Raw genomic sequence first — 13761 nt, forward strand, 5'->3', positions numbered from 1 at the left:
TTAAGGATAAAAATAGCGAGAGCACCCAGATGGACTGGTTCAGCAGCTGAGGGCCACTCTGCAGGGCGAGGAGCCAAGAAGCACCACGGAGCCCCAGGCTCCAGAAACGAGGCAGAAAGGCAGGGTGCCTTGCAGCCGCATGCAGAACAGGGAGGTGAGGCGGCACTCGGCCGGCTCCCTGAGCCCTGGCTCTCTGTACTGCGATTCTCTAACTGAAATGTGCACAAGCTCCCACAGCATGAAGCCAGAGCGTGCATGCAGAAGGGCATGCCCAGGTGTGACGGCTCCACCTGACTGCGCCTCGCCCAGGTCGCGCCAGCGTGCGCACGGAGGAGGACACGGGCGGGTGCGGGAGCCTCAGCCCCAGCTGCCTGCGCCTCTCCGAGGTCGCGCCAGCGTGCGCACGCAGCAGGACACGGGCGGGTGCGGGAGCCCCAGCCCCAGCTGCCTGCGCCCCGCCGAGGTCGCGCCAGCGTGCGCACGCAGCAGGACACGGGCGGGTGCGGGAGCCCCAGCTCCACTTGCCTGCGCCTCGCCGAGGTCGTTGTTCACCACCGTGAAGTTCAGCCCCAGCTCCTCCACGTCGCCCTCGTAGCTCTTGAGGAAAAGCAGGTTTCTGTACACCTCGGGGTCTAAGGACGCCAGGTGGTGGATGTCCACATCCGCGCTGGTCCCCAGCAGCTTGGACAGGAAGAAGCCGGCGAAGGGCAGCTCCACCAGCATATTCTCATAGAGAGCCTTTGAACGAAGCAGGGACCACTGGTTAGCATTTCACAGGGCCGTCTCTCATCCTTCCTACAAGCAAGAGACCGTATTTTCAGCCTGGTCCCCACAGACCCCTGAGACAGCAGACCCCTCTGCCCCACGCGGACGAGGATGACAAGCTTCACCATGTGCCAGCCCAAGGTGCAGGCATTCATACACACAGCACGCAGAGAGCCCTACACCGGACGGCGGAGGACCTGAGGGCCCAAGTGTTGCGGCGGCCTTTAAGGGCCACCTCCTCACGTGACAAGACCCTGCCAAGCGTGTCTGTGAAGCGCTCTGCAGGTGGATCAGTCTCCCGGGGCTGCTGTAATAAGCGCACCGACCAGTGGCTTCAAACAACAGTCTGGAAAGGTCTGAACCCAGGTGTCAGCAGCAGGTCACGCTCTCTGGGAAGGTCCTGCCAGCTGCGGGGCTGCCGGCTCCCCAGCCTCTGCGGGCTGCTCCCCCTCAATCTGCTCTGTGCCTCCATCCTGCCCTCCTGCCTCTGATGCAGACGCCAGTCACTGGATCCTGGGACTCACTCCACCCAGGATGACCTCCGCTGAGCTTGCTTACATATGCAAAGATGTCTTTCTAAATAAGGTCACACTCACAGGGACAGGAAGCCCTGGTGGCTCAGCAGTAAAGAATCTGCCTGCGATGCAGGAGACCCAGGGTTCAATCCCTGCGCTGGGAAGATCCCCGGGAGAAGGTGCAGCTGCCCACTCCAGTATTCTTACCAGAATTCCACGGACAGAGAAGCCAGGCGGGCTACAGTCCACGGGGTCACAGACAGTGACTAAGCGACTATCACTTTCACTTTCTCTCACAGGTACAGGACAATAGGACTCAGAGCGAATCTTCCTGGGGTCGCAGTTCTGCCCACAGTGGCAGGTGGGCAGGCGCCTGGGTGGCCGCCCCTCCCCTCTGGGTGGAGCCAAACAGCGAGGGTGTGGGCACTATGTGCCAGAGTCGGGTTTCGTTAATTTTCGATGTCAAGGAAGATGATTCTTCTTTAGATTTTTTTTCAACCATCAAACGGGGAGAAGGCAGCATTCTTAGCTCAGTGACCACAGCCGCTCTTCCCGCAGAGAGGTCGCCTGCCTGGCCACACCCACGCCCGCCAAATGCTAAGCCCAAGGCTCAAGAGATGGACGTGTGACGTCATTTCCGCCCTGCCCCCCCCTCCCCACGATGGCAGCCTTGCGCCACAGCCCACGCGGGAGGGGCCCTTTGGTGCGCACGCGGCCAGCACTGCTGCACCCCTGGACAACCGTCTCACACGCGGGGCAGTCTACAATCATGACCCTTAAATGCACCAACCTTACACACTCATGTTAGGCTCAGATACCCTCTGAAACCCACGTTAACTCTCACCCACTGATGTGACTGGAGCAGACAACAAAACAGCCATGGAATGTCCCCCAGAAGAGAAAGTCCTCCTGGAGGCGACCGTCCAGAGGGCACTGCATGGGCTCCCGGGCACCACCTCCCCGCAGGTGGTCACCGCACTTGGAGTTCAGGCTCACCCGCTCCCCCTCCAGCTATGTCCCTGCACTTCTCTTTCTGATTTGAAGACTGATGATTACTCAATTAGTTCTGAAAAGAAGGCAAAAAAGGCTTTCTTAATGAGAGAATGAGTAATAAAATGGCACTGGCACTTAGGTCCTCTCCTGATGATGTAAAGAAGGTTTGTTTTGAGAAGCCAGGCTTTGCCTCAAGTTAAGAATGGCCAATACTATTAACCTGGCCCACTTAGGAACCCCATTACTTCTAATGAATGATGCCGTCAAAGCTAAGGAGCATTCTGCAGAGACGACAAGACTGATCCCAGGTGTCGAGAAAAGCCTCATTTGTATGGTGGTCTGTGAGTAAACTCAGAGAGTAAATCACTGGGTATGTTGAGTATGGAAGGTCATTGTTTGCCATTCCTGCATTAGTAACAATAAACTTGTGAAGTCCACTCAATCCATCAGAGCTACCTGAATTTTAAACAGAAACTCCACTGTGACTCATAAAATGTAAATGCACAGGTATAATTTTTTACACGAGGCAGGTTTAAACCTTTAGAGCATTTAATATACAAGCACTAATAAATGATAGCACTAAAAACTGTGACTGCATCAGCTAAATGGATTATAAATTAAATTTCCATAATGTATGCAACTGAGATACAAATGTAAGCATAAATCAAGGTATTTCCTAAACACAGGTTAATTATACAACTTCAAAAACTGCCAATTTTTTATGCAAAATAATCCACTTAGCATTTTTCGTATTGGCCTCAATCCTCGGTCCACTGCACACTTGTTCCTAGAAGCGTATCAATAACCGCTTGTCATGAAAACATAGCAATAGGTATATGGAGAAAACCTGTACCGTATTTTTCAACTGTCTGTCTTTTATGAGTGTTTATAGCTAGAAATTGTGCCAAAATGATCTGAAATAAAAAGGATTAATTATGGTAGAAGCCTTTTAATATAAGTGAGTGCAGTCACCATGCAATTAATGCAAACTGTGGCCCTGCCTGGACGGGCGGTGTGAGCTGCATCTCAGGTTGGTTCTGTTTGCTGCCAAATAACTTCAGTAATTTACTACATTAAGAATCAATAAAAAAAATAATGCTTTTCAAATGCATCTCTATCAATCTTCAGGTAGTTCTAAAGTGAACATTTATAACTTAATCTAAAAACTATATCAGAGATGTCCTGTTTCCAGGCCACTCTAATTGAACAAGGAGATAATAATTTTAATTATTTCAGATCAAGCTAACCTTGGAGTCTACAAAATTAAAGGTATGTAAAATAAGGACGTAAGTGGATACTAATATGCTACTTAATTTAGCAGTTTTGTCTCAGAAGAAATAACGGTGAGTTGAAAGCCGTGCTCTCTGACTGGGCTACTGTGGACTCTCAGGATGAGGCTCTTTCAGGGCGGGGGGTGCTCCTGGCCGTGAGCAAGCACACCGCAAACGCACGAGCAAGCGCACCGCAAATGCACCAATGGTGCCCAGTCACTGAGCGCAGAGAGTGAGTGCCCGCTGTGTGTGGGGACCTCTATTGGCAGGATGGAATTCTGCATTCACAGACTGATTTGCAAAAAACCATTTATTCTCTTTTGAGACATTTCAGGTTGTCAAAATTACACACGTGGAGATTCGCTTCAAATCCTAACTGCTTACTCCTTTAGCTCTGTCCACATGGCTGCCTGACGCTCAGTGACGAGGGCGTGTATGTGTTGGGTCTTCCCTGCCCCCTCACCACCTAGGAGGACGAGGCGTCCCACCAGCCCTGGAAGCCAAGGAGAGACTTACTCAGTCATTGCAACTGGTAATCTGCACCGAGTATTTGACAGCTTTATTTCTGAAAACAGCCCGTTCACTTCTGAAAACCTCTGAGGATGCTGGGTGGGTGGGAGATGAGAGGTCACGCCTCCAAGCCGGTTCTCTCACTGGGCATTGGGAAACCCACTTGGGTGCACAGCCACTGCCCAGCAAGTGCCCACTCCCGGCCGCTCCTCCTGGCTCAGGCTCCTCCGAGGCTGCTATGCCCACCAGGTGATAGAAAAGTCACGTCCCATTTCCACTCACGAGAAGTCAGTACTGGTGTATTCACAGAGCTGTGCGGCCGTCACCCTCCAACTGAGTTTGGAACATTTCACCCACGCCCCTGCCCCCCACCAGCAGAAACCTTGAGCTCTGGGCTGTCACTTCCCCACCTCCTGCACCTCCAGCCCAGAATTCTTGGGAGGCCTTTTCTGTGGCCACACACACCTCTGGGTGAGCCACCCAGACCCGGGGCACCTCTGACGGTGTTCTGCCTGAGTTCCTGCTGCCTGTGGCCACCTACACCAGCAGAGGCCAGGAGGCCTGCTGACCTCGTCTCTCTGACCCCGGCGGTGGAGCCAGGAGACCCCGCCTGGTCTGTCTCACTCACAGAGGAGCTCAGCAGCCCCCTGCCGCCTCCCAGAGAAGTTACCCCGATGTGAGGAACAGCAGCAGCAATACACATCTTCACCTGGCTCGCTTTTCACAATGACTATTCATTTATCTTTAAAGTGTATTTATTTGGCTGTGCTGGGTCTTTGCTGTGGCACGTGGGGTCTAGTCTCCTGACCAGGGATCGAACCCAAGACGCCTGCATTGGGAACAGGGAGTCTTAACACACTGGACCACCAGGGAAGTCCCAAAAGTGACTGCTGAAATGTGTAGAAGGGGTTAAATGGGCTGGTTCTATTTATTTTTTAGATAATTACTGTCCTTATTGCACAATTAAAGACCAAGGAAAGACACGCAGTACACGTTAAGCAGCACCAGCAGAAGCCTGTGTTCCTAATCTTCCCGGTGAGAATCTAGCATGACTTAGAAAAACAGCCCCAGTGTAACACTGACCCATGTTAAATTAGTGTATGGGAGGGCTTAAAAGTGTGAGAAGGGAGTCCACGCACCGCAACCACTCAGCCTGTGCCCCGGAGCCAGGACACTGCTGACGCCCTAGAGCCTGTCCACAACCAAGAAGCCACTGCAGGGAGAAGCCCGCACAGCGCAGCCGGAGGGCAGCCCCCGCCCGTCCCAGCTGGGGAGGTCCTTGCAGACCAGCACAGCCAAAAGAAGTATTTCTTTTTTAAATAAAGAAAATTTTTAACAAATGTGACAAGGGACATCTCAAATGGAAAGCAAGATCTACTTGTGCAGGGGCAGAAAGAATTCTGGTGAATATCTCAGAATAGCTAAAACTTCAATAATACTTTTAGGTACTGAAGTCAACTGAATTCTGGCATACACTGGCCATTTTTACTGTACAATGAGACCATTTTAACTTCATGTTTAATTTTGAAGAAACAAACTTACACAGAAAACTACGACCTTAACTAGAAAGAGAGATAATCTCCAGATTTGGGAACACGTTGCTTTTAATGGAAAAGAATATAAATTGTGAGTCGAATGCTATAATAGCAGTACAGTTCTCTGAAGGGATAAGGGTCAAATAAGTAATCACTTTTAAATTATAAGTTTTACATATTTGTTAATTATGATCTTTGATTTTTCTGTTTCTCAAAAAAGTTGAATGTCAACAACAGGAAATGCATGGTGAATCATCCCTGTGGTTAATTAACTGGGAGATTCAGAGAAAGCCTGCTTCTCAAATCCGCTGACCTGTAAATAAAAAGAGGTCTCTTAACATTAGAGAGTCTCAGCATGCAAGTCTTGATTGGAAGACTTGTGCTTAGCACAGAATGATCAACTATTTGCTGAATGATATGTTAAGGACCAAAGTCACTTAAATGCTAGTAAGTATTCACCTCAGCCGACAGTTTCAAAGCCTCAGCAAATTCAGTGAGCATTCTATAAAAGGATTCTAATGAATACAAAAATAAATTTTCCCAACTCTCAAAAATCTCAGGATAAACTGTTAACTGCCAATACTACACTCTATGATTCATTAAATGTAGACTGAATTCCACTCAAATACAAAATTATAAACTATGTTGAAGTTTTACCATCTGTTAATTAAAAATTTGAAATATATGACCAAGATATTATCAAACAACCTGATTTATAGGCATTCTGTTCCAATAATATCAATATTCCAAAGCAAGGAAAAAAAATTTTCCAAGTAGAATACAAATATGATAAAAGATTTCCTCCAATAAATATTCTGAACTTAATTGGCTTAAATGGACATAGGTGCTTCTATCTGTTTAAAAAAGTTCAAGATGACATTACCACATCCTTGAACTGTTTATTTATTCCCTGTCCAGAGTCTGATTTACAGGCAATAAAATGCAATCACAATCCACACCAGAGCAGGAATCATCTGCTAATGGAACTTTTAGCGAGAAGTGACCAGTGACATGAGGTAATTCTTCCTATGCAGGAGTGCTCCTGAGGACCTCACTGCACTTCATCACAGTAAACAATCACTAACATATGCATTAAAGAAAATTTAAATACATTATGACCCAATAAATATCATAATCAATCAATAGACAATTTTCTTCTCTTAAAGATTTAATGTTCAGATACCACACTATTAGTGCTACACTATTACACTCACTCAGATCTGGACAATTTTTAACATGTTGGTACAAAGTTTAACCATTTACAGTCAGATATGTTTAGAAACTAGTGCTCCCTCAGCAGTTCCCTTGCAGAAAATTATACAAGTAAAATCTTTAAAATGAGGAACTAAATTAAGTACCATTCTCAAACGACTATAGTTTCGTTGTTGCTTTTGTCTAAACTTTATTATTTCAAGATCTTTATTAAGACAGAACTTATACACACTTCATTTTTAGGACCTGAATCTGGTTTACAGAGCTGATAATTCCAGAACATAGGAGTAAGAGGGTCTGCTCCCCTTTGGATCTGCAGCTTCACAGCAGATGTGTCCTCAGGGCGGCTCCCACACAAGTAGCACCACTATGCCTGTGCGCGCGCGCGAGCAACATCACTATGCAGATACACACATGCGAGCAGCATCACTATGCACGCACGCACACACACGTGAGTAGTGCCACTATGCACGTGTGCACACAGACACGGACACGTGAGCAGCATCACTATGCAGACATACACACACACGAGCAGCATCACTATGCAGACACACACACACGTGAGCAGCGTCACTTTGCAGACACACACACGAGCAGCGTCACTATGCAGACACACGCGTGAGCAGCGTCACTATGCAGACACACACACATGTGAGCGTCACTATGCAGACACACACACACACACGAGCAGCATCACTATGCAGACACACACGCATGAGCAGTGTCACTATGCAGACACACACACGCGTGAGCAGTGTCACTATGCAGACATACACACACACATGAGCAGCGTCACTATGCAGACACACACACATGAGCGTCACTATGCAGACACACACACACGTGAGCAGCGTCACTTTGCAGACACACACACGAGCAGCATCACTATGCAGACACACACACACACGTGTGAGCAGCATCACTATGCAGACACACACACACACACACACGAGCAGTGTCACTATGCAGACACACACACACGTGAGCAGCGTCACTATGCAGACACACACACGCGTGAGCAGCGTCACTATGCAGACACACAGACACGCGTGAGCAGCGTCACTATGCAGACACAGAGTGGTCGAGTGCTGGACCTCAAAGCTCCAGCCAGCCAGGACCGCCTGTTGATCAAGACTGGACAAGTCTCACATTCAGGAAGGAAAATATACAGGATTGTAGTAAGACTTAATTCATGCACATGAAATCACTCTGCTGTCTGGCATTGCACGGTATGAGAACCATTGCATTTAGGGTGCTTTTCAGGTTAGCCTAGTAAAATCAAGGCTCATCTTCATAGAAACAGTGACAGCACATCACTTCAGATTTTTTGGGCAATGAGTTATGAAACCATCCCCGGGAGGGAGCTGAGGTGGGGCGGAGAGGGGCTGTGGCCAGAGGAGGTGGTCTGTGCACTGATCCCAGGACCACTCATGGCTCCAGGTGGGAGCAATACACTGTGCCTTAAATGAACTACAGTAGGAAAGTGATCTATCTGAAACTCATGCTAAGGAACCTAAACATCAGGTCACTGCCTGAAACCTGCCACTGAAATGGGTGAGCCTGAGGAAAACTTCCTGTCCAAACGGTCAAGTGGAAGCCCATCACTAACGCTGAAGAACACTTAAAGTCAGTTATTAAAACAGCAACGTTTGGAATCTGAACTAATAAATCATAACCGAGCCTGTAATGATGCATCTCAAAGAGATGTGACTAAGGGGCATGGTTTTATAACTAGGACTCAGTCTCTGCTTTGTTAGGTCTGAGGTCTGGGGCTCCATCACCACTGTCGTCAGCGTGCACACACAAACCCCCCCCACACAATCACAAGAGGGCCACACTGGCAGAAGGCTGGACACAGCGAGGAATGGAACAGAATAGAAACAAACCCTCACAGATGTGGTCAACTGACTGTCAGCAAGAGTGCCAGGATGGTCAGACATCCACACACAAACACACTGTCCACACAAAACCTTGTACATGAATGTTCACAGCAGAATTACTCATAAGAGCCAACAGTGGAAACAACCTGAACCTCCATGAAATAATGAACTGATAAACTGTGGTATTTCATCACACGATGACATACTACTCAGACAAGAAAGGAATGAAGCACTGATAATCTGCTACCACGTGGAGGAGCCCTGAAAACATTACGCCAAGGCAAATAAGCCAGTCCTGAATCGCCACGTGTCATGTGACTATGACAAGTCTAGAACAGGCAAACTGCAGAGACAAAACGTAGGTTAGTGGTGGCCCAGGACTGGTAGGACTGGAGCAGAAGGAGAATAATTCTTAATGAACATGAGGTTTCCTTTTTCACTATGTTGTTCTGAAATCTTAGTGGTGATGGCTGCACAACTCAGTGAACATACTAGAAATCACTGAACTGTACTCATTAAAAAGGCAGAATGTCATGGAATGTGAACTATACTTCAAAAACAGTTATTTCAAATAAGTCACAAGAGCATGGTCTGCTCTGCAGGCCCTGATTTTTAGTTAGGGTGCTTCTCAAATGGGCCACTCCGTCCACGGAGCTCTAGGGGGAGAGCGGAGGTCTGCTGAAGACAACATGGACCGCACGGAAGAGACCACCGATGCGCTCCACACAGGAACTGAATGATAAAGTTGAAATTTACTATAGTTCTAACTTTTATAGAAAATTATATTGCAACACTAGTCTCTAAACTACTTAAGGATGACAAAGCTACTGGGTCACCACCCCTGGACACGGATCCTCGCACGGGGCTCCCGTTTGGTCTGTCCCCCAGGCTGTGTGTCCTGCCGCCAGGAGAACCGTGCCCTCCCTGCGCCCACCCCCCTAACCCCACAGCTGCCTTGCACGCACCGCTCAGCCTCCTCTGGGCTACGCTCTCCTCCAGATGGAGACCCCTCCTCCGTGCCCTTCCCCGGTGCACCCCGCCCCTCACCTCATCTAACAGCACAGCACCCGGCCCAGCCCAGGGCAGCCCACCGCTCGTCCCCGGAGGGCACGGCTTCTGCTCCTCAGCTCTCTGCAGCATCTCCCAGGATCCCAAACCACCACCCCTCCATCTGGTTTTGCATCCACGGTCACTTCACCAAAAACGGCCATCCCACCTGGGAACACCAACCCCCCCACCCCCCACCCATCATTCTTCCCCAGAACCTCTCTCATCCCTTGAGGGCCAGGCCTGCTGAGAGGCTGACAAGATCCACCTTAACCCTCCCACCCCCTCCCCCGTAAGCACCTGAAGAACTCATTTCTATCATGCTGCCCCCTAAAAACATCACCCAGAACAACCCTCAGGTCCCCAACTGAGGGACGGTTACATAACGTGGTTGTCACAGGACCGAGGACCACTTGGCAATAACAGGAACACAGTACTGACACATCACAACATGAACGGCCCTTGAAAATGGGGAAAGGAGCCAATCATAGAGGCATACACTCCACAGGACACGTGCAGAAGAACACAAACAGGAGACAAATGGTACACTTATTGAGAGCTGAAAAAGGACAGAAAGTCGACCGGCGTCTGCCTAGATTTTCTTTGGAGGGGAGGGGGAGGAGTTAATATAGGTGATGAAAATGTCCTAAACTCGTGATGGCCGTGCAACTCTGTGAATGCACTGAAGCTGCTCATCTGTGTTTTTCAACTGGGTGAGCTGCATGGCTGGCAAATTCTATCTCAATAAAAACATGACCAGTAAAAAAAACCAAAAAACACCCAGGACACAAAAGCGTGCTCACGAATCCAGTGTTGCTTTTCCGTCCTCACACGCGTCTCCAGGAACCCGGGCACCAGTGCCGGGGCTGGGCTGCTGTCCTGGCCTCTGGAGACCTCTGTCCTCAGGCTTCCAGGGGCCTCCCTAAAACCAGCACACCTGTCCTCAGCATTTGCTGAGGACAGAGACTGCACAGCCAGGGCACGGGGAGACAGCTTCCTGCCACGGAGACCCAAGCCCTTCTGTCTGGGCTGCTGGCTGCCCCCACTGCAAGGCTGATGGACCGGTGAGGGAAAGGGCCCCAGAGCACAGACCCCAGGGAAACTGCCCACCTTCTCCCACCACGGGGAAAGCAGCCAGTTCAGCCACATCGCAGGAGAGCCTTGTTCGTTTCATAAACAATGAAACAGGGCAGGCTTGGTCAGGGGCTATATATAGTCTGCTGCCCTGAGTTTCAGAGTTGCCTCTGGTCACTCCTTTGACCTTCAGAAGATGAACTGATTCCTGTCCCTGTGTTACAATCCAGTCTGTCTCTAAAAAGGTGGTGGACAGCGATTAAACATTAGGCATTCCTCTCTGCTATCTCAGACAGGAGAAATAAAAGAACCACACAGAAACTGCACACCTGTGGGCTAGGCCTGGCACATCTGCGGGCTACGCTGCGGTCTGATTTCCCCCAACCCCACCACGTGACAGTGCTGGGCGATGCGGCTGCTGGTGCTTAGGTCACGAGGGTGCAGCTCTCATGAACACTGTCAGTGCCCTCACAGAGAAGCCCCGCGGGGCTCCCCGGGCCCTTGCCCCGTGTGAGGACACAGGCTCCGGTTACGGCCCAGGATGGGGGCTGCACCAAACAGGACGCTGGTGCCCTGACCCAGAGGCCAGCCGGGGCTGTGAGAAGTCAACCTGTGTGCGGTATAAGCTGCCCGGATTGCGGCACCCTGCTGCAGCAGCGTGGACAGACTGAGGCCAGGGCTGGGCTCGTTCAGCGCTAACGACTGTCCTGCTCCTGACTTCAGTGGGAACGTGTGCTTTCAAAGTTGCATCGCTGAATAGGAAGCCTCCACCTGGTTACACAATTAAACTCCCTTTCATCTACAAGAAAGGGTAAGTAAGCTTTGTCTGCCAAGACGGTGCAGTCCATTACACTCTGGCCACTGCACGTCACCGCAGCATCCTGAAGGGGCCAGATGCCAAAAGGGCGGGCATAGGGCACAGACACTTACGTGTGCTGAGTAACCGCGGCCTTCTGTCTCACGGCGCTCTGAACGCGGCACGGGACTCCACAAGGGTCACGTTTAATGCTAGCTGTCAACAAGAGCAACTGCCAAGACTTGAAGTATCTATACTACCTGTGCAGGCAGGTAATTACGGTGTATAAAATTCCGTCAGAATTTTATAGCCGTGTTCTCTGTTTTCTACACGTGTAAATTTTTTTTTTTAATTTTTCGCCGCTGCCACTGTAGTTGCTCGTGTTAACCTCCTCCTCCTCCGGCCCCCTCACCCTTCTCCTACACAAATAATTTTTAATGTATGTATGCACGTAATGTAGTTATAAAAGAAAACACTATTCAAGGTTCATCAAAATTACGTAAGCAATTCTGAATAAAGATCCTCAAGGAAACAGACAGTAACCACACAGAAACACACAAAGTCAGCACCCCACAGTCAGAGACCCACGTTCACGTCGAGTTTACATTACCTTTCCAAGCATCCTGCCCAGGAAGTAGTAATGTCTGGCAAAGGCATCGCCCACAAGCATCTGAGCGGCTGGGTTGGGGTACAGAAGCCCTTCGTTAGTGGTCTTAAAGAACCCCTGGTTGGGGTTAAACCCTGACTTCAGTAGTTCATTTAGAAACTCTCTGAAAATACCACCACCGTCAATGCCGGCTTCGTCCAGGCCGTGAGCATTCAGTAAGTGCACACGGATCCGCTTTTTCAAGTCAGGCTCTGTTAAAAAAGGGGGGTGGGGCAAGGAGAAAATATCTTTTTAAAAAGCAGTAAAATAAGTTGGTATTACAGGAAGTTAGGGAAGGGGAGCAAGAATATTAAAACTATTTTAACGCAAGGCTTAAAAAAACCCAACAACATTGAGACAATGAGCTAGGCTGACCAGGGCTTCCCTCCAGACTCCTCCACTCTGACCAAGAATGGAGCGGGCAGGGGCAGGAGGGGGTGTTCAGGAGAATATATGAAACCCCCCACACAGTAACAAACTCAAACACTAGGAGGGGAGCGGGCAGAGTTAGGACTTAAGGATAACACGGGAACAGAAAGTCACCAAGGAAGGCAAAGAGACAGACAAAGAAGTCACTGAAGTTAGCATCACACAGACATTCTGAAAGAAGTGAGTGACAGAGTCAGAACGCCAGAAGCTACATCATCATTTAAAACAATATTTGGCTGGAAAATGGGGAAAATTTTTGGTTATATAATGTGCCACAAGATTAAATTTTTTTAAAAAGCTGCAAAGCTGAAGTCTGCCTGACATGTGAGACACACCTGTACACAGTCCTCATAAGGACAGCTCGCAGAAGTAAGAACACCAGGCCCCAGACTCACTTGCAACGAATGCAACAGTTTTCAGTATGGGCTTCAAGACATGGGCCATGAAAGACAACTCCACAAGTCAGAAAGATCCCGCCCGGCTTAACCCCTGAGGAGGCAGGTCCAACCGCGTAACTGAGGAGTCCTGCATCGTTTCCTGCTGGCATCCCCCAGGCGGCACAGAAGGGGTGGGTGCGGAAGCCCGGCTGCAGGTCTGCGCCACGGCCACCTCTCAGGCAGTGTGCAGTTGCTCACACGCGTCCGACCCGAAGCCTCTCAGGGCGCCCGGGGACCTCCAGGAGAGAGCCTGGAAAGGGGTTCCACCAGCGCAGGGTCCACTGAACCCCAACAGCGCGATGCACAAGTGTCAGCGTCAAGGCCTCAGGACGTGGGGTGTGAGCCTGTGCCCGACTGCGCCTGCGTGAGGGCCACCCGCCCCGCCAGGCGGGACGAGCGCTGCGCCTGGCACATGCACAGCAGCGCCACGCCTGCACCCAGCCAGGGGGCGGCGCCCTCTCACGTCCTCTCGTGCCCTCTAAGGGGCAGCCACCTGATTCCCGCCCTGGGCAGGAGCCCATGCCAGGGACCGCACACACACAGTAACCATTCCAACGCTCCAACAGTCTCCGGTAAGAACAGCCCATTCTCCTGTGGCGAAACCACGGACAGGGACGGTGAATTACTTATCCAAGGACGCGGAGCAAACAG

At 50.0% G+C, this 13761-nt stretch overlaps 1 protein-coding gene across 2 annotated transcripts in view; it reads right to left on the reverse strand.

Annotated features, from left to right (window-relative positions):
* The window catches only part of UBE3C (ubiquitin protein ligase E3C), a 115113-nt gene that overhangs the window by 19530 nt on the left and 81822 nt on the right, over positions 1 to 13761 (reverse strand). For both annotated transcript variants that reach the window (XM_020888733.2, XM_020888732.2), the window contains exons 18-19: positions 12209 to 12456; positions 526 to 738 (exon numbers count right to left, since the gene is read on the reverse strand). In XM_020888733.2, the coding sequence (XP_020744392.2) occupies positions 526 to 738; positions 12209 to 12456 (461 nt within the window). The remainder of the gene's footprint in view (positions 1 to 525; positions 739 to 12208; positions 12457 to 13761) is intronic.

Source organism: Odocoileus virginianus, chromosome 1 (assembly GCF_023699985.2).
Source record: "Odocoileus virginianus isolate 20LAN1187 ecotype Illinois chromosome 1, Ovbor_1.2, whole genome shotgun sequence".
Classification (NCBI taxonomy): domain Eukaryota; kingdom Metazoa; phylum Chordata; class Mammalia; order Artiodactyla; family Cervidae; genus Odocoileus; species Odocoileus virginianus.